The 21,584-nt window shown below is 43.7% G+C and overlaps 1 protein-coding gene across 3 annotated transcripts in view; it reads left to right on the top strand.

Annotated features, from left to right (window-relative positions):
* cracd (capping protein inhibiting regulator of actin dynamics) overlaps window positions 1-21,142 on the top strand; it is a 30,624-nt gene extending 9,482 nt beyond the window's left edge. For 2 of the 3 annotated variants that reach the window (XM_021318422.2, XM_021318423.2), the window contains 8 exons: window positions 11,741-11,909; window positions 12,172-12,304; window positions 13,058-13,213; window positions 15,108-15,320; window positions 15,435-17,931; window positions 18,280-18,470; window positions 18,564-18,726; window positions 19,780-21,142. In XM_021318422.2, the coding sequence (XP_021174097.2) occupies window positions 12,263-12,304; window positions 13,058-13,213; window positions 15,108-15,320; window positions 15,435-17,931; window positions 18,280-18,470; window positions 18,564-18,726; window positions 19,780-19,940 (3,423 nt within the window). In that variant the 5' untranslated portion in view covers window positions 11,741-11,909; window positions 12,172-12,262 and the 3' untranslated portion in view covers window positions 19,941-21,142. The remainder of the gene's footprint in view (window positions 1-11,740; window positions 11,910-12,171; window positions 12,305-13,057; window positions 13,214-15,107; window positions 15,321-15,434; window positions 17,932-18,279; window positions 18,471-18,563; window positions 18,727-19,779) is intronic. The other variant, XM_021318425.2, reaches the window with a different exon arrangement.
* Window positions 21,143-21,584: the final 442 nt, after the last annotated feature.

Genomic DNA, 21,584 nt, shown 5'->3' with positions numbered 1-21,584 from the left:
GATACAAAAGTCTTTATCGATTCATTCATGCCCTGCCAGTATACACACACACCGGCCTATCTGAGGCATCCTTAGACTTCCGTGTTTATGTACGGTGGGTCAGGTCAGCTCTGAGAGACTCAGGGACAACTGGTCTTTCTCCCCTGAACAGTATGCCAATCTGGAAACACAGTTCCTCTTGACAGGCAAAATAGTGTTGAATGTCCTGTGCAATGGCCCTGCGATGGACTGGCGACCCGTCCAGGGTGTACCCCGCCTCTCACCCATTGAATGCTGGAGATAGGCACCAGCACCCCTCGCGACCCCACAAGGGACAAGCGTGATGGAAAATGGATGGATGGATAGCCCTGTGCAATGGCTCTTTTATTCTTTGGCCAAGCTGTTAAGATCAGCTTCATCGCTCCTTGTAGCTTTGCATCCTCTCTTGTCGCATTTCAGATGACGGACAGTCTCTCTGCAGAAATGGGCAGAACCCCTCTCGGCAGGGATCACTGCTCCACTTGCAAAGCCTACAGGTTTACCATTCTGAGGTAGAGCAGTGCCTAGACCTGAAGTGTCACATTGTAGTTTTAAAAGCTCAGTCTGGTCAAAGTATTTCAGTAGTGGTGTCTCACTTATTTTCTCTTTTAGTCTCTTGACGGCTGTTTCATGCATCTAAGTCCACTCCCACACATTGTCCTTATGCGTGAGTCGTCTCAAAACTTAGCAGTCATCTGAAAAGTGAGCACAAAACTTTGACATGTAGTTTAGCATCCCTATAACTCTCTGTATACCTTTAATGTCTGTGGGCCTGGGCAAATCTTGAATTGCCTGTATCTTCTCTGGGCCAATTTGAAGCCCCTCTGGAGTCAGTGAATGTACAATGTAAGGAACAGACTCTCTCCTCGGCTTAAACTTGTCCAAATTTAGCTTGATTCCTTTTGTCTGCATTTCAGATTAAAGCATCTCAGGTTTTCATTGGAGTCTCATTTGCCTTCTCCTGTGTGTCTCTCCCAACAGTGATAGGTATGTCATCTGCACCCCTTCTAGGCTCTCTAGTGCTTGCAACAGCTTTTACTTAAAGACTTCTGAGGCTGGGCTTATACCCATTGGCATCCTGAGCCAACAGTACCACACAAACGTTTGCACACGTGGTGAGGTAGCTTGACTCCTAATCCAGGTTAACATGCCAAAATCTATGTTTCACATGGCAAACAGTGAATACTTTGGCTTTTGAGAGTTACAGCAAAATGTCATCAATGGTGGGAAGAGGGAAATGACCCCTCTTCTATGATTTTGTCAGCAGTTTTAGGTCGATGCAGATCCTTGTTTTCCCATTTGGTTTGGTTACTGACATCATATTCCGCATCCAGTCCATGTTATGCTCAACTGGTGCGATGACGCCTTGCATCTCCAAGTCCTACTCTTCCTTGAGTAGTGCCATCATAGCCACAGACACTTTGTGCTTTGAAAATTTCACTGGTTGGACAGTTTTGTCAATGTCAATGTTATACTCTCCTAGGCAGCCAATTCCAGTGAAAACATCCTGTATTCAGTGTTTATTTTATCCATATTTGACAGCTCCTCACCACTTTCCTTTGGCTGTTCTGGACACTGTTTGGTCACTCTGCTGTATATGGCCAGGGTGTTCTCATATTAAACCATAATCATCTTTATTGCCTCACTGGTTTTTCTCCCTAATAGGGGGTTGTGTTATCCTGTTCTACTACTTGGAAATTCAGCCTGTACTGATAGTCATTTCTTGGATTTTTGAGTTTGTCTTTATACTTGCCAAGTGGTTTCAATCTAGTCTTGTTCTACATAACTTGTACTTTGTCTATTTCTTCAAGTTGTGTTTCTGGATTCAGCAGGTGCATAAGTATCACATCATGCGTAGAGCCACGGTATATCTGAAAGTCAATGAACTTTTTATTCAACATCCTACCTGCAAATAGTTGTTGGCTTTTACTGTGTGCCACTTTCATTTGGTTTATTGTCTCTTGATGCACACATAAATCCATTATGGTCACATGATTTACTCGACTCCAAAACTTTGTGTATTGGTCTGCCTTTTTTATTTTTCTCCTGTCTGAACTTGCACTTTGAAGCAAAATGGTTCTCTTTTCCACACTTCCTGCGTTTTTTACAATAAGGTTGGAATTTGTGTTTGCTTTTCTTGTGAAGGTTGCCACAAAGTCTCTCTTTGGACTCCTATTTAATGCATGTATTTCTATTTAATGCATGAATTGTTTTGATTTTCTCTCTCTATTTAGTAGCCGACTGAGCTATCAGCTGATTTATGTTTTCCTGTGTTGATTCGTACTGCAATAGAACAACATGGAAGGTCATCTTGATGGGGGAGCTCGGTCATGATCCTGTCATTGGGCTGTCTGTGTCCATGAAGCTAAAATTTAAACATAGTATTAGCTTATGTCCTCCCGGAGGTTTTCATACTTCCCTGTTGCAGATACAGGAGCTTTACTAACCTGTTTATGTCCTCTCAAACGTCAGTGTAGTAGCATTAGCTTATAGTTAGCATGTGTCATTGTTTCCTTTTTTCTTGTCCAGTTGCCTTACAGGGAAAGTACTGCAGAACAATGTTTTTTTTGTGTGCCTCGACAGCTAAAGAGGGTCACGTGTATTTTTCTGGCTATGCTCAAAGTCTGGCAGTAGATAATTGTTGAAATGAGAGGCTGAATGTCTGTTATTTTAGCACGGTAGTTGGAAGAAGCGCGACAATTTGGGCAAATGTGAATGGGTCAGTTTATATAACTGTTGACGTAAATGAGTATCTTTAAATAATTTGTTTAGTGAAGGACTGATTATATCAGGATATCAGTGATTTTGACAGCCCTAAATATTATCAGTGTAGCTCAATATTACTCTCCTTCATCCTCTGGTCACCTTTCATGGGTCACTTTGACTGCACTTTGATACTATCATCACTACTACAACCCAAACCTGCTGTTCTGTTTCTGTATTTATTCCCTCATTTCCGCCCAGAGCCTCGGTGGAGACGGCAGTGACATTCATCTGAGTAAAACGAGCTTTGTGATAAAGAGCAAATCCCCGTTCCCTCGGGTGTTACCGCGGTGCTGTGCGGCCATCTCAAGCTGTGCTGCTGAAACGGGTAAACTGGGTTTGTCTGTCTGCTTCGTCAGCAAGCTGCTCGTGCTGTAAGGTTGTGACACTTAGCTGCTTCAACACATGACCCATACCATCAGGACACTGGTAGCTTTGTGGGACAAGGGACGTTGTGGTGCTGGCTTGTTTTTAAGATGCTGCACTGTGTTGTGCCACTGCCATACTGTGATGCAGCTGTATCCTTGTCAAAGGCACTTCTTTCCTTACAGTAGAGCACATGGCTGCTCCCCCTGCTCATCTCATTCCATCAGCGTCCTCTGCAGTGGTTCACATAATGCAACGCCAACAAACACCAACTTAAGATGCAAACAATAAAATGAGAAAAATCAACAACATCCCTCTTGGCAGCAGCAGACAATTGCACACAGTCTGTCTGTGTTCATAAACTCCTACTACCAAACGTGCTTGTTTGCTCCTTGTTCTGGTCTGGCTGCACAAAGAGTCTTTTTTTTTTTTAAATGAGACATTTCTGAGAGGGTCGGCCTGTGTCCGTCACCCTCAGGAAGGAAGCACACTGCGTTCTGGTCCCACTGGAGATGGCAGACGTCTCTCCGGCTCCCTCGTTGCTGTCTGGTTTTATGCAGCTGCTTTCCAGACGACTCGTGCAGTGCAGCGGAAAACCTCTAGCTAAAGTGGTACACTGCAGACAGGTGTTGAAGAGGAAATCCAGGTCTTTAGGAGGCTGTCAGTGACCTCCTGGTTCTTGACAGCGTTTATTTTGGTGGTTCGTGCTCTGTTCTTAATTATGTAATTGTACAAAAGGTCATCCTGTAGCCCTTGTAGGAAATGGTTATTCAGGCATTCTGTAGGTTGATTGAATGTAACTTAAGGTGTGCTGTTGTACAGGGTTCCTACACAGTCTTGAAAAGTCTGTAATTTTATTTGATCTTTTTTTTTTTTTAATCTGGAAAAGAAAAAAAAAGTTTGGCTATCCAGACTTTGTGTCTTATTAAAGTAACAAAAAATGTAAACACTGACTGTTCCCTCATCTATGATTTGCCACATTACAACAGCTTTTGATTTACAGAAAGAACTTGAAGCTCTAAGGTTGTGTAAACCTATTTGTTGTCTTGCAGATTATTTTTTTACTGCTATTGTGTTTTGTTACATTTATAAGACTTATGACTTTCCAAATTTTGATATAAGACTAAGATAAAAAAAAAAGTTAACCAAATGGCTCTGTGTGAAAAAGTAATGCTCTTAAACCGAACAACAGCTTGTGGCATCTTCACTGCCAGTATTTGAAATAACTGGAAATAATTAATCACTGTAAAGAAATGAGTTCCCCTTATTTTAATCATTTGATTTCACCCTCATGGAAGAGCTTTTGAACATAAACAGCTAGCTAACAACAACTGACTCTGCCTTTGACTTGGCCCCTCCATACCAAGGTGTGGTTGCCGGTGTCATTTGGGTCATTCCCCTGCTGCATAACTGTAGATGGCCACATATTCTCCTTCAGGATTTGTTTAGCTGTTCTATCAGTTACATGAAGTAGTCCAAGTCCTGAAGAAGCAAAGCAGTCCTTGACCCTCACACCGCCGCCATGTTTGACTGTCAGCATGATGTTCTTCCTCTGAAATGCTGTCAATGTTAAGCAAAAATAATTGGGACACACACCTGCAGCATGTTCCACTTTTATCTTCGTCCGCAGAGTATTTTCTCAAAGGTCTTGGAGATCATCAATGGAGCCATGGTTCTTATTTTAGTCAATCTTAGTGGTTTTCATCTTGGAACTCTCCCACTGATGCTTTCTTCTCCCAGTCTCTCTCCAACTTTTAAACCATTGACAGCCTTAACTGAGCTGCCGAGGTGTACAGTGCTTTAGATGTTTTTCTGGGTTCTTTGAGAGCTCTAGGGATGGTTGTTGATGTACTCTTGAAGTAGTGTTGGTTTTTACAGTGCAACCAAATTGAGGTGTTGATCCTCCTAGACCCACAATGCAATCAGCGTGATCTATGTCAGTTTCTTTAAATTGAGCAGTGATTGTTTTTTAAGATCCATCAGCCTACTTCATATTGTCAGACAAGATCTTTTTGGGCGATGTCTTTATTTTACCTTTCTGGTAGTAATCTGGCTAGGTGTGAAATTCAACCAAAAAAATATGATTAGTCAATTTAATAGGGTCACAAATATGTTTTTTATATAGTGCTAGTTCAGTTTGGATAACATTTTCCCCCTTAATTAGATTATTTTGTTGTTTTAAGCATGCATTTTGTATTTATGCAGATAATCTTTGTCTGATATTAAGATTTGTTTGATTTAAAATGTTTACGTGTGAAGTTTGTTAAGGGGGACTTTTTTTTTTTTTACAATACTGTAAATACATAACCGTTCCAAGTAAAACAGGCAGTCTTATTGCTTTTCGGTGTCCTTGAACTTGGATTAGTGTGTCCTTAACCTGGGTCTGGTTTAGGTGAAAAAATGGGAATTCTATTTTTACTTAAGCTTTGCAAACGCACATTTTTTAAAATACTTGTCAATCCTCACAAATTGTTCTTTTGAATAGTCCACATTTACAGTTGGATGATGCAGTTCAGTTTTGGGGAACATATGTTTTATAGATTTTTTTTTTCAACAAAATAAAATAGCCCTTTATCACACTAGTGGATCAAAAGTCAACTCTAGCTGTGTTTTGTTTCCTGATTTGTTAAGCAAACAAGCAGCAAGTTTAGTGCTGAAATACTATGACCAGACTGAGCTTTTAAAACTACAACCAGCAAGTACAATTTCTGAACTCAGTTGTGCAGACCGTTCTGAAAGCTGTCAGGAAATGTAGTATTTTGGACTTGAATGACATTTTTAAATGGAAAATTTGTAAGAAGCCTGAGTTGACTTAAAAGGGAAAGACCAAACAAAGTGTTCTCAGAGTGCTTGTGTTGCACGTCAAACACCACAGGCTTTCTCTGACCTCCGTCATCAAGAGCCATTCCGCAGGAGCTAACAAAGCCAACCTTTTCTGATGACAATGCTGGAGGCAGTGGAGAGTTAAATGAAAAGCAGGACGTGAAGAAGCTGAGCAGCCGGTCTGCTTCTGTGCAGACGGATTTCAGAGCCTCTTCCCCTTTCCCATGTTCCTTTGCTTTCATTGTTTTTTTCTGTAAAGCTTGTGCTCGCTCTCATCAGTAAATAACAGGACCCCTTTTCATGTTCACCTTCTTCTTCTCCCACTGCAGTCAAGGTGTGCAGTTTACCATGGCAACGGATGCAACAGAAACTAACCACGATGTGCTTTTAGAGGTAACCGAACCCCAAGGCCCAGGTAAATAGGAAATAAAGAGTGCTTTCAAGGGGCCTTTTAAAGAGACAGTGGAGTTAAATAAAGGAATCACATCAAACTAACATACAATACAAGACAAAGGAGGAGCATTGCAAGAGCAGCTCATGCCCATTGTTGAGTACAGGGGAGGATCTGTGATGCTGGGGGTCATCTTCTTTTCCAAAGGTCCTGAGAGACTTGTTAGAGAGCATGAAATCTTGAACTCTTAGCAATACCAGATGATTTTAAATAAAAATGTATTCGACTCAATCAGTAAGCAGAAAATGTGACCCCATTGGAGCTCTCAACAGGATAAAGATGTTAAACACATTGTGAGACAACCATAGAAATGCTTCAACAGACACAGAATAACCTCCGTTTGGTTCACTGTCTCTTTAAGGCCTGCATGGTGTGGTGATGGGTTTGGCTTTGTGGGGGACACTTGCAGAGGGCTCACCCTGGAATGTGCTCTCTTCACATTTCTGACATCTTTCTGAAACTTTTTCCTGCCTTTTTTTAGATCCTTGTAAGATGATTTGAAGGCTAGGTCTATGCTGAAAAATTATTCTATATTAAAAATAAATAGAGTTTTTAGTGCCTAATTAGAAAGCTACTTTTGTGTCCAAATGCAAAAGACAATACAGACGAAAATAGCTCCAGAGCTAAATAACACTTATCTTTATTCCACATCTTTGTTCCATTCACAATAAAATTTAATTTTAATAAATATTTCATGTTTTACAAATAACAATTTTAGAAAAAGTGCTTACAGTTTCGCTAAAGCTAGTTCACATACCTTCAAAATACTTTCTGTACAATGAGCTGAAGATGGTGTCAATGTGGTTGCAGAATTTAGACTGTAAATTCAGCTAAATTACCTGCAAGCAATAACACATCATCTACATTTTTGTGCAACAGCTAAACGTTTACTAAGTACATTTGCGTTGCATGATACGAACAGCTTGTTGTCGGTCCTTCCACTGTGCTCTTATTTTCATGGTCTAGTCAAGGGCTCTGCAAATTTTACAATCTAAAGAGCCATTTTTGCACGTAGTTCAGCCTAATACACTTGTTTTTTATTTTTTTGTTTGAATTAGGACAATGCACATTCATCAACATGTCAGCTTAAAGCATCAATGTAAAAATGTTTAGAGCCCCAAATGTTACATGACCTTTTGAAGAAAAAAAGTAGACTTTTTTATCAACTTCTACTTCAGGAAATCCGTTGTCGTTTTTAAAAAAAAAAACATCATCTTATTTTTGTTGTTAGGTTTTAAAACAAAGAAGACACACACACAAAAGAAAAATTATTACAAAAATAGGATGGGTATTTTTTCTTCTATGAAATTATATTAATGAAGCACATAGTTTCAAACCAAAAAAATAGATTTAAGAAAATACTTTTGACATTAAAATGATTCACCCATGTTCTACATTTATGGCTTGATTTTAAATTTCCAATCGGCATTTTTAAATTCTTTCATTTCTTTAATTCAGTCTGATTATTTTTTAAATATTGGAATCATTTAGAGTGAAAGAGAAGACAAACAGTTTCATTGTTTAATACTGTTTGTTTTTTAGAAATCTTGCTTTGATTGATGAAATTCGGCAAAACATTCGAAAATGTCGGCAAAATGTTGGTCCATAACAATGATGTTGCGTGCATGTTGTTAAATTCATCTTCATGTTTTGTTTAAAATGAATATGAGACTATTTGTTGGGTTTTCACAGTTTAAATAGTTGCATTAGATCAACATTAACACCTACAGAAATCCCAGTTTGCAATCCTAGAAACAGCTATAATCTGTGTTTTTACATTGAAAATATATTAAATGGCAGTCCGATAGCTGGACAATAAATAATCCCTCATCAGTGGGTTAATGTGTAAATCCCAGCAAGGGTCTAAGTGTAGATGTCTAGCCAAAATACACTTCACTGCATGTTTATAGAAAGCAAAATTCAACCTATGAGTTAGCTTGGGCTGGATCTCTGTGTTATCCTGCTGCCATGTTGTCCATGCTGCAGAAAAAAAGTGTCCTGTCTTATTTCATGCATGAGTGTTTGAGCGTGCCCACGGCAGTGCATTATGGGCTTTGTGCCACTGGATGGGCAGAGATGTTGGGAGAACATGCTGTAGGGAAGCAGAACATCAGCGCTGCACCTTGATATTAGTCGGAGAGAAGAGTTCCCACGGAGCACTAAGCTATACCATCCATTTTCTCACAAACAGAGATAAGAACAGATACGCTAGATGAAAAACATTTGTGACCCCCTCCAGGTCTGCAGATACGTCTGTCGCCCAGAAAGAATCCACATATTAGTCATAGCATATAAAAAGCCAGCCATGCTTTCTGTCATGCAGTCAGCTATTCCTAAAAGCACACAGAAAAACAAGCTAAATCTGCTGTTGCCCTGTCCAGAACCAGATAATACAGAGTTTAAAGTCTTCCCTTCATGGAATAAAACAGAACAGTGGCGGTTCTAGACCAAATTTACCAGGGGGGCCAAGGTGGGGCCAGTGTTTTTTCACAGAACAAAAAACTAAAAAAACAATAAAATGGCAATATTAAACTCTGTAATAATATTAAGTGAGCCACGTGTGGCTCTGGAACTGCAGGTTTCAGACCCCTGATCTAGCAGTTAAAAACTTTGCCCCTGCTCAATACGGCTAAAGCTAAACGTGAAACATCTTAAGTTTTAAATTCTTTTTAGAGTAAAACTTTATAGGTAAAAAATAATATTGACCAATCAGTTATGGTTTCTTTGCCATTGCAAATAATTATGAGAAGTGTATTTAATATCATGTCTTTAGTACAGGGGCCATAACAGGGGCCAGAACCATTTCTACAGGGGCATGGGCCCCTGTTGGCCCCTGTCTAGAACCGCCCCTGAAACAGAAGATATTAAACTCTAAATGGAAGAAAATGAAATGCACGTATTTTTCATATAGTACCACTGACTTCTACAGATTAATTTCTACATATCCTGATGCAGCAGCCATTGCTGTCATGGTAAACATAGTGGTGAAAAAGACTATTAGGGAAAACCCAAATTTCTTCCGTATCAGCAAAACGGCACAGCTTGCTTCAGGGGCAGAAGATGAAATCACTGACATTTTACAAACATATCAGGAGTTAAGTTTAGTGAGAGACTCTAATACCAATCTATTGAAAAAAGTCTTGGTATGGACCCTAGTTCTACAGTGAGGTGAACTAGGCTAATTATACCTGATGGGTGTGTTTTAAAAGAGAAAAGCAAGACTTTTTTCCTTTCAGCAACTTTTGTTTTCACTTACTATGTCCAGCTTCACGGCAAGCAAACTGTATATATATATATATATATATATATATATATATATATATATATATATATATATATATATATATATATATATATATATATGCCCTGCGACAGACTGGCAACCTGTCCAGGGTGTACCCCGCCTCTCGCCCAGTAAACGCTGGAGATAGGCAACAGCAACCCCCGTGAGGGATTAAGCGGGTCAGAAATGGATGGATGGATGGATATATATATTTATACGGCCACAACAAGTAAAACTGTGAAAGGCAACCAGACAGCAGAGAGCCCAGGACAGAGCCCCCATGGCCATGGAGCAGAGGCCCCTCAGGGACCAGTGGCAACAGCCCACCAACTCACCAGGCTCCATTCACCTAAGCAGGAGTCAGGTGCAGAATCCAGAACCCTGCTTGCCCTAGTCCACAACAGCATGAGCTAAAGGGCACCAAGCACCAGACCCAGCGCCATCCACAGCGCCACTCACTCACACAAGCAAAAAAAAAAACAACCACATCCAGCCCCCTGTGCAGCAGAGCGGGTACACCTGGGGGCCGGTAGGATTTTACTTAAACTAGCAGTTTCCATCGCAGAATGCTAAGCTAACCGTCAGAAAGCGTTGTGGTTTCAGTGCCAGAAGGAAAATACATTTACTGAACAAATTATCAAATTATTGTTTCACTATTTTAATAAAGTGGAAGAAGTTTAAGTTTAAAAAAATGTTTTGTACCACTTAAATAAACCAAGTTCACTCTCTGCCCTGTTACCGTCTTTTACAGAGACTAGCTTAAATTTAGCTATCCAACCACAAGTGGTGCTTTACATGTAGCATTTGGACACAAAATGATTTTATCACAGAGAAAACCTACACTTACAAACCAAATTACAAATTATTGCTTCAAACTTGTTAAAATGGTGATGATGAGCATAAATCCAACTCATGTTGTGTATATCTCAATCCTTAACGTAGGGCATATGGTCATCCATTTTCCCACAGAAGGATAAAGTTTAGGGTCAAAAGATCTAAGAGGAGAAATTAGTTTACTGTATCACTTCCCATCATGCCTTTGGTTTGTGTGCAGTGAAATCCCACACCAGTTGCTACTTTTAGCTCTGAAAGGGATACATACAGAGCCTGAGAACGCCTGTCTGTGCAACGGTGTAGAGTAGCTTCACAGCTCTGTAACCTCACCCACTTACCTCACTGGGTGCATCCTTACAAGCAGACAGACAAATGGGCGACAAACACGCAGAGAAAAAGCAAAACACACAGCAGGGCGTTCGGGTGCGGGCAGACAGATTCTGAATCACAGAAATATTTGTCGAAAGCCGGATACGATGACAATTTTTGATGATGCACGATAAGTGAACTTCATCTTTTGGTCTCGACAGATGGGGGGACCTGTGTGTACGTAGCAGAGTTTATAACTGAAGCTGAGAGTCCAAGGTTAATTTCTTGCCTTGGTTTAAGACTTCCTCATAAACCACCATTAAAAGATTTTTATTGCAGTCTCTTTCACTAGTTATGTCACATGTTGATGCATGTTTAGGTGTGAGCTCTTGTTCTAATCTGACGGTTGAAGAGATTACTTACTAACAGAGGGATAAACTGTGATGTGAATAGAACATTGTGACATGAGTCAAACTTTTGGCTCCGACTCTTGGAGCTGTGTGAATCACTGGGCTGTCTCACTGGCTTGTGAGACTTGGTGTTTTCCTGCTTGTGGATTTTCGTGAAAACAGGGATGTGTTCGGTAAAGTTTTTCCTGCCATTTATTTCCCTTGCTTTTAAGGCTTGAGATTTATCTTTCCCATGTTCCAGAACTGGAAACCAAGGTTTTCTTCTTCGCTGTCGTCTCTCTTATCTGTCTTTTATCTGCTGTTTTGGTTCATTTTTATTTCAGCCATGTCACTTGCATTTCATTATCTTCTCGGAGTCGCACACTAAAAACACACCCTCGGGCATCCTCCTGCTCGTTATCGCAGCAAGAAGTCAGATAAAAAAGATTGAGCTGTGGTTATCGTCTGCCTTCTCCCCCCCACCCCACCCCCCTCACCCGGCAGAGCGGAGACGGCAGGGCAAATTCCAGCCCTTCAGACGGCTGTTCGGGAAGAAGAAGAAGCGGGAAGCTAAAAGGAGCTTTGATGGAGCAGAGTTAAAAGCAAGTTTTTCAACTGGGGAAGTGTGCAGTGGAGTTGTGTCTGACAATGAGGAGTCTAATAAAAATCTGAGGTAAGTGCATTTGATTTTTGATTACAGGGCACGATTCAACAGAACACCCAAACGTAACCTTCATGCAGATTGCTGTATGCATAATACAGTTTGGTCTCTGAACACATGCAATTATAACGTTTGAAAGCAATTCAGCTCGACGGAAAAAGTAAAATGATGTTTTTAATGTGATGCCAGAGTGTAAAAAGCTGATTTCCATCACTGCGTTAAAGGAGCTGTAGTAAATGTCTGCAACTTAGAGGATGCTGTCAATCTTCTGCAGGGACTTAAATCCCATTGGATCTCGAGCTCTCTCCCACGACAGCATCTTTATCCCAGAGGAGCCGTTGAAGGAACTCGGTCTGGATCACAGCATGTCCCAGGAAAACGTTTCAGATAAAGTTAGGAACCTGCAGGTGGGCCTCACACAAATCCTACACTTCTCTGAGCTCACCATACATACTTAAGAATATTGAAATGCAAGCAAGGAGGGCTCCAATGTATACATATAATATTTAGATCAATGACCCTTAGCAGGCTTTACCTCAACAGACTTTCTGTGGCCATCAACAAGCTTCCAGCAGCATTCTGTCTTGATAATTAACCAGTTTTCTTGGCAGAAGTATTAAGAGTTTATTTAAATTGTTTGGTATCCTGGACAAAGACTATGCATTTTGAATCGTGTTGCGGGTGGGACCATTCCAACGGCTTAATACCTTGCTTTATCCATTCCAAAACAAGCTTTAATGTGTGCCTTGAGTCATTTTCCATGTTGAACACCCATCAGTGTTCAAGTTTCTACAATCTGGCAATGAACGGAAAGTTTGTACAAAATGGTCAGAAACCAAGGTTTAGGCCCGATGTGATCGAGAAGCTGCTAGAACACCACTGGCACCAGTCCCATGGACTGCGAGTGATGACCAAAAAAGTACAACTTAATACTTAACAGAAGTGGGCAGGTGCCCACATGGAGCAACCCAGGGCTATCTGGAGAAGGCCTTGTGCCCAGGGGAGACAAAGATTGAGCTGCCAAGCTGGTGTACTGCTTGGCAGGGACCAGGTGCATCATTAAAAGCCTAAAGCATATATGGCTTTCTCTACCATGACAAGTGGATCAAAACACCCGAGCTGTGCTTTAATGTTGTTCCATCATTGTGTTCACCAAACAGAGGCAGATTGCACAAGGTATAAAGTTCGGCCAGAGGCCTTCTTCTCTTCGCAGAAGTGAGGGAGATGAGGGAAGTTCAGATGAGGAAGAGGTTCCCCGAAGCCCTCTGAGGGTTTTGGCCCAGGTAGAAGCCGAGCCACCAAAAATGGAACCAAAGGTAACGACAGAACTTCTTCTATTGATTTTAAACGAGTAATGATTGGGGAAAAGTAGGTTGTAGTTTTTAACTTTCTTTGATGAAGCAAAGTGTAGAAGTCATCTAGTCAGAGAACTTTAAAATGGGGCGTTATTACGGGTTATTAGATCCATAGTGCCAAACGCTTCATTTTGTTTTCACCTGCCCAGAGCACCTCCTTCTTCACATGCGTGGTATCGTCCGCAAGATTTGTAGCAAGCCCCTTGTTTTAACAATTAAACAATCTTTCCACTCTGCCATAAAGCTTTGATTTGTGCGGCACACAAGTAAGAGTTATCCAGTCAGCAAAACACCCACCTGAGCTGTGGATCTCTGAAGCTCCTCTAGAGTTACAAAGGATCTCCTGGCTGCTTTTGACCTGCTAGTTTAGGACGAGGTCCAGGTCTTGGCAGATTTGTAACTGTACCATCCTCTTTCCATTTTCAGACGACGGACTGAGCAGAGCCCTGTGTTCAAACCTTCAGTGCATTTTATTATAATCTAACGCTGCTTAACCTGCTCAACAACGTTCTCTCTGACCGGCTGCTTTTCTTGATCTTTAGGACCAAGAAAAACTGTTTGTTCATAAACGTTCTTTTTACAAGCCTCTGAAGTCACAAAACAGGGGGATTTATAGAGATATTTCATTGCATGCATTTATAGTTTGACATTGATAAACACACAGATGAGCTCAACTAATTGACTGATTTCTGATTCTGGGTATCAGAGTGAAGAGGAGTGAATACAAATGCACACCACTCCCTTAAGATCTTTGAGTTGTGAAAACGATGCATCACTTCTTCTCCTCTTCACAGTTAAGCACTAGTTTGTGTTGGTCTGCCACCTAAAATCCCAATGAAACACATTGATATTAGTAACAAAAAGAGACCGCTTCATTTGATGAAAATGAAAATGATCGTCCCACAGAGGGCTTAATTCGAAGTCATAGAGAAAATGAAACTGAAAAACTCATGTGGCAAGGCTGGTCTGATTTGCTGATATGTCGTTGCGGCAACATCAAATGGTACTCAGTAGTTCGTATGGCCTCCACATGCCTGACATCGTCAGGGCATGCTCCTTGTGATATGACCGATGGTGCCCTGTGGTATGAGCTCCTGGACAGTCTGAGGAGCAACCTGGTGGACCCAAAGTTGACGTCCTAGAGATGTTCTAATGGATTTAGGTCATGGGAACCTGGAGGCCAGTCAGTGATAATAGTTCCTTTATCCTCCAGGAACTTCCTGCTTACTCTTGCTACATGAGACCAGGCATTATTACTCACAAGGAGAAACTCAGGACCCATTGTTTGTGCAATGGGCTTAAGGGTTTCATCCTGAAAATGACGTTTACCACAGCTTCTCCAGATGCTTTCACATCTGCCAGATCAGCTCAGAGTGAGCCTGCAGTCATATGTGAAAACCCCATACGGCCTTGTCCAGCCCTTCTAGAGTAATAGTCTGTCTCCTGGAGTCTCCTCCGTGCTCTTGAGACTATACTGGGAGACTCAGCAAACCTTTTGTCACTAGCAGGTATTGATGTACCATCCTGGTGGAGATGGACTGCCTATACAACCGCTGTAGGGTCCAGGTGTCGCCTCGTGCGACCAGCAGTGACACGGACTCTGGTCAGATCCAGAACTACTGAAAAGTAGTCAAAACAATTAGGAAAGGAAAATGCTCATTGCCTCCACCTGCTAAACCATTCCTTTGTTGCCCCTTTAGTGGTAATTTCATGAACCCCAGAACAGCCGACGCTGATTAACAACCCCCTCCACTACTGAACTGACCAGAACAATGTTACAGCCGTTTAACTGACTTGATTGATGCTCTGATTAAAAACCGTTCCTTTATTTATTTTTCTGTTGTGGAAAATGCAGGTCCAAGGAGCTCAATCATCCGGGCAGCACAGCACGCCAGTAAAGTCCCCCAGGTCCAAACGGGTTCTCCAACCCTCCGGTACCATCGAGTCTATCAACCTGGACGCCGTCCCCCAGTCTGTCCCTCGCCTGGACAACACGGCTGCCAAGCATAAACTTTCAGTCAAACCGAAAAACCAGAGGATTTCCCGCAAACACCGACGGTTCACACTGGTAAGGAAGACGTAATTTGAGCTCCCACAACTGTCTAACATGTTGATCAATGACATTCTGTCACCTCCTTCTGTGGTTTAAAACATTAAAGCAATCCTGCCTCTTCGTTCCCAGGACCTCCAGGAGGTGTCTATCCCTGGAGTCATGCAGGAGGACATGGAGGCAGCCGGGGTGTTCTCAGATGATCAGCGCAGAGCATCTCTGGAGTCCTCCAAAGAAAGCTTGAAGAAACAGAGACTCTATGAGGAGGAAATACTGGAGGCCAGGCGGAGGAGGGAGGTGGAGGAGCAGAAGCTCAGAGAGGAAGCGGAGGAGAGGAGGAGGAGGGCGGAGGAGCTGAGGCTGCGTGAGCTGGAGGAGGAGAGGTGTCGCAGGAAACAGCAGGAAGAACAAGAGAAGAGGATGAGAGAGGAGGCGGAGAGGAGGAGGAAAGAGGAGGAGGAGCAAAAGCGAGTCAGGGAAGAGGAGGAAAAACGGAGGCGAGAAGAGGCAGATAGACGGAGGAGAGAGGAGGAGGATAGAAGGATGAAAGAAGAGGAAGAAAGAAGGATGCGGGAGGAGGCCGAGAGAAGGAGAAGGGAGGAGGAGGAAAGGAAGATGCGACAGGAAGCAGAGAGGATGCGGAGAGAGGAGGAGGAAAGGAGAATAAGGGAAGAAGAAGAAAGGAGGAGGCAGGAGGAGGAAGAGCTAGTACGAAAGCTGGAAGAGGAGAGGAGAAAGCGAGAAGAGGAGCGCCGGCAACGAGAGGAAGAAGATAGGAGGCGACTGGAAGAGCAGAAGCAAAGAGAGGAAGAGGAAAGGAAGAAACGCGAGGAGGAAGAAAGGAGGAAGCGAGAGGAGGCGGTGGCAAGGAGGCAACAGGAACTTGAGGCCGAGAAGCGCAAAAGACAAAAAGAGGAAGAAGAGGAAAGAAAGAAAAAGGACCAGAAACTAAAGCTGAGGCAGACGGAGCAAAACAAATACTTGGAACTGGAGGAGCAGAAGAAGAAATTGAGAGAAGAGGCTGCCGGGGGCTCTGATGAACAGGAGAGGAAGCGGAGAGCTGAGGAGCAGCGCTGGAGGGAGATGGAGGAGCGACAGAGACCCTTTTCCTTCAAAGTTTCCTCTGGAGAGAAACAGATTCTGTTCCAGAAGGTCAACCTGACCCCTGTTACACCAGCCTCCAGCCACCAGAGGCCTGCTGATGCAGATCAAAGGGAGGGAGCTTCACCTTCCTCCCCAGAAGGGCAAGACCCCCCCAACCTACCGGCATCTCCATATGTCCCCCACACAGCTATCCTGGTGACAGGCGCCCAGCTCTGTGGGACAGCTGTCAATTTAGATCAGATCAAAGACACTGCATGCAAGTCCCTGCTGGGTCTGGGAGAGGAAAGGAAAGCCCACGGAGCAAAGAGCAAAAGCTCTCCGGACCGCAAATCGGGGAAAACCAAATCTCTCAGCGAGTCTTCGTTCTCCCCAGATCAGTCGAGCGCAGCCGTGCTGGCAGAGTGGGCGAGTATCCGCTCGAAGATATTTAAAGGGGTAGAGGATGGCAAGTACGATGAGTACCCAGACCCTCCGAGCAGGAGTCAGCCTCAGCTGGGCAGCGAGGAGCAGCCTCAGTTCTCCCATACCAACCTCAGAAAAACAATGTCCGCCAGTGCCAAGTTCTCCATCACCCCCGCAAAGAAGAAGTTTGGAGACTCAAACAGAAACTCTGAGGCTTTTGCTGCAGAAAATAAGGACGGAGGAGAGGAGGCTGCTCAATCTGACATTCCCCCAGCGGCCCCCCAGTCTCCGACCGTTAAATGTCTCTCCCAGACAAGCAAAACTGTTCGGATTGTTGAGAGGGGCTCGGAGGAGTACATGTTTGCCAAAGACCTCCCGTCGTTCCTGGTTCCCAGCCCGGGGGACAAACCCGAGGGCTCCGAAGTCAAGAGCCGACTTCAGAGCAAGACGGAGGAGGGGCAGGCGCAGGGACAGGAAGGCGAGGATAGCCCCTCTCCTTTTGGGATTAAACTGAGAAGGACAAACTACTCCCTGCGCTTCCACAGCGAGCAGTCCACGGAGAAAAGGAAGAAACGCTACAGCGCCGGAGACAGCTTTGACGGAGTCCCATCGCCTCTTACCCCGATCGAGCCAGACTCCGATGCCTCCTCGGTCTTTTCTGACAAATCAAGTCCCACGTCGCCTCAGAAGGAGGGAGTAGTGGGCAAGTATTTACACGCGTCCGCCTCTCCTGCCATAACCCGGGGCAAGCCAGGCAAACCTACCAGCCCCACCGCGCACAACGACGGAGAGAAGGTCCTCTCCAAACCACCGCTCTACCGAAGGCCAGCGACGTCTCCCAAACCCTCCGGAGCCAGCCCAACGCCTCCTCCATCTCCACTACCCAAAGCAGCCCACGGGTTCCCCTGTGAGGAGGCCACCCAGAGGATGGAGAGTCCAGATTCATCCGTCCAAGAGCAGGCCTGGAGAAGCGAAGAGCCGTCCACGGTGGGCCAGCTGCAAAGAGGCAGCCACAGTCATGTCCAAGGAGAGGAGGAGCCAAAGGAGAAGAGGTCTTTCTTCCCTTCCATCAACATCCCCTGGAGAGAGAAGGCAGACAGGAAGGCAGAGCTTATGAGGCGAGGTCGGTGTCCCCATGACCATTAACCAGCTGTTTATTAGTGGATACCACTCTGTGTTTATGGGTGAAGGGCTTCACTATTTCTAAGATGCTATAGTGGGCGGCAAGAGCACTTGTCTTAGAAAGTTATTGGTTCAATTCCAGCTGCTTCCCATGCCACATCTCAATGTCGCCTTTGGCAAGGCACTTAACTCCAAGTTGCTACTAATTAGAGTGTTAATTTACCAATTGAAAAGCAGGGCAAACATGACTCTGGAATGAAGGCGTTTTTAGTTGTAAATGCGAAAAGAACGTTTAGTCTATTTACTAAAGGCATGGTAACGATCAAATGTATTTTTTTTTATCCTGCAGAAAAACCTTCCTTACAGGCCAGACACTCACTGGACAGCGCAAGGGTGCAGGAGAAAGAAGCCGGGCCCTTATGGATTACCCTGGCCCTGCAGAAGCAGAAAGGCTTCAGGGAGCAACAGCAGAGCCGCGAGGAGCGTCGAAGCCAAAGAGAAGCCAAGCTAGCAGAGAAGCAAGCCAGGGAGAGAGACAGTGTATGTGCCCCAGATCCCCATTTACCCACTGTCCTTTACGCCCCCTGACATAGTTCTGAATCCTACGAAGTATTCTCACATCTCTTTCTGCAGGTCGCACTGGTGAGTCCCACAGAAGGCAAAGAGAGCGGCGGCACCAGTCCTTCCTCCAAACCTCAGACGCCAGAGGAACCCAAGAGGCCCGACAGCCTGCTGGGCCGATTCGAGCGCAGGGACCCCCTGAAAAAGGCCAGCACCTTACCGAGCTCAGTCACAGGTAGGGATCCCCCACCTGCGCCTGTTAATCACTGGCTTGATGATCGGTCATTTTTCCGTGATAAGAAAGCTCAGTTGAAGGATGACGTGTGCAAATGTGAGGATTTTCTTGTTCTAATGCCAACTCGCTCCGAGCTAAAAATTCAACTTTATATTTTAACAATTACAGTAGACTTAAAAGGGGGTGTGCTGTGCAACCTTTTTTCACTTTTTTTCCATTACAACTACAAACTTAAGTGTATTTTATTGGGCTGATATGTGGTTGAACAAGACAAAGTAGTTCATTATTACTGCCCTGCGTAAATACTTTGCGCTGCAAATATGTTAGCCTCTTTTAAGGTCTAGAGACAGACATTTTCACCCATTCTTCTTTCTAAAGTAGCTTTACCTCATTCACATTAGATAAAGAGTGTCTGTGAACATCAGTTGTCAAGTCTTGGCACAGATTTTCGATCGGGGACCGTATTAACACATACGGCTTTGATCTAAACCATTGTGTTGTAACCCTGGCTGTGTGTTTAGGGTCAGTGTCCCGCTGGAAGATGAACCCCAGCCAAAGTAAAGCAGCCCCACAACCTGAGGCTACCACCACCATGTTTCACGGTGGAGATGATGCTTCCAGGGGTTGCAGTGCTTCCTCCTCCACAGATATAATTTTGCATTAAGTTTGGACTTTTATTTTTGTTTGCTGTCCCCTACATGGCTAGTGGCAATGGACCTTCTTATGGATCTCTTTTATCAATGGCTTCCTTCTAGCCACGCTTATTCGAAGACCGTAACTTTTAACCGTAATCGGCTTCACTTGATTTTCTTTAGGGGTGTCAGAATAAAGGGGGCTGAATAAATGCACATAATGTCCCCTAGAATTGTATTCATGTTGTTTTTAAAACCAGTGTCGGTTTCCTCCCACTTCAGACAAATTGTGTTGGTCTATCCCATAAAAGCCGAATGAAATAGACGGTGACACGATGTGTCAAAGATCAAGGATTTGTTTGCTTTCTAAGGCGCAGCAGACCTGTTACTCATCCTTTATGGTTGTTTATTATAATTCCAGTTGAGATCTCAGACTCGACACCATCGCCACCTGCTGTCAAGGACGTGTCGAAGCGGTTCCCCTCCAGCGACTCTCCCCAGGTGTCCACAGAGCCCGCCTGGCTGGCGCTAGCGAAACGAAAGGCCAAAGCCTGGAGCGACTGTCCACAGATCATCAAATAAACCCCCCCCGATGGCAGTTCAACACAGCATGCATTGAGAACGCACACTTCCCACGGAGCCCGAGGATCACTTTCTGCCACCCCTTCCACATGGAAACTCCCCCTGGAACACCACTGGCTGCTCGAACTATCGTTTTTCAAGTCCGCTTCACTTTAAAAACTTCCCAGTAAAGCTGCAGAGATACATGTAGACGGCTGATGAGAGAGCATGCATATATTGTATCCAATCACACCACTTCTCTGTCCCCTTAAAGACAAAAGTCCTCAGCAGCCAATCACAACCATGGCTGACCACCACAGTAGCCAACCTTTTTCTCTTTGTTATGTTGGAGCCAACTGGGTCAGCGTGGCTGTAATAAATTCTGCGCTCCACACAATGCAAGCTCCGAGGAACAGCGGCGCCTAATCAGCAGAGGGTATCCGTCTGAATCGTGTTTTAAGGGCTACCAGTAAAAATGATGACCCAGCATGGCCGCTCCTCTGGACAGCTCCTGGAAATATCACAGGCACCTTCTCTGCCCTCTTCCGTATTATTTATGTACAGCAGCAGATTTATCTACACTGAGACTGTAACTGTAGCTTTTTTCTCTGAGCCTTGTTTGTTGGTTAAGGAGGGAATCTTGTGTTTTTCTTTAGTAATAAAAAAAAAAAAAAAAATAGGGGAAAAAGAAGTCATACCGGGAACAAGAAATCTCACTGTGTCCGTGATGACTGTGACAGACTGATCGTTATCCAGATACAGAATTACAAACTGGGGGACTTTAAGCTCCAAATCCTCGCAGCTGTATGACGACGGACTTTAGAGACGAACGCGACACCTGCTACTGTGCTTCTGGCATGTCCTCCTGCAGGCTTACGCCTTCAGTTCTTCTCTAGCGCGATCCCATCACACAACACAGAAGCATTTCCTGTATGAAACAACGATCCTCTTTGTTCTCAGTCCCGCCTTTTTCCCTCGATCCTCTGTAATTACGTATCCGCTCTGAAAGAGGCCCAGAAACCTGAGTCACATTGTTTCTAACTTTGGTTCGTGCACAATAGTGTAGTGTACGCAGTGTTATCTGTAACAACAACAACAAAAAAAAAACATTGTTTGGTATTATTTGCACTTTTTGTCCCACTTAGAGATGTTCATGAGAAAGTTCTTTAACAGATCCGAAATGTTATCAATAATGTAAATTAAATACTGATGTCTGAAACGAAGAACAGAGTGCTGGTTATTTCACCCTCGCTGCTGTGGAACTGAAAGGAAATAATAACTCCCACAACACTTACAGGATATATATCACTGTTTTTGGTAGAATAAACGTGTAGTAAAGTAATAGAAAACCAACATGCTGTGGACTCTGTGTGATCGAGTCAGCAGTTGGAAGGGCTGTGCTCAAAACACATCATCTCAGGGAAATTTACAAAGTGTGGTTTTAAAGCACGCCGTAGTACAGAGCATCATTAAGATTTATTATTGATATCCATTTGTTATATGATTCTGGTCACTATGCCGTTTTGGTTCCACTTGACCTGACTGCTGCCTTTGACACTGTGGACCACCGCATTTTAGATCACGTGTAAATGTCTTAACGGGAATTCAGAACACTTGATTGGTTTAGATCTCGTCTAGCTGATCGGTCTTTCTGTGTCTAAATCC

This window comes from Fundulus heteroclitus, chromosome 9 (assembly GCF_011125445.2).
Source record: "Fundulus heteroclitus isolate FHET01 chromosome 9, MU-UCD_Fhet_4.1, whole genome shotgun sequence".
Taxonomy (NCBI): Eukaryota; Metazoa; Chordata; class Actinopteri; order Cyprinodontiformes; family Fundulidae; genus Fundulus; species Fundulus heteroclitus.
The sequence above is the reverse complement of the archived record's forward strand: the minus strand, read 5'-3'. Positions and strand labels throughout refer to the sequence as shown.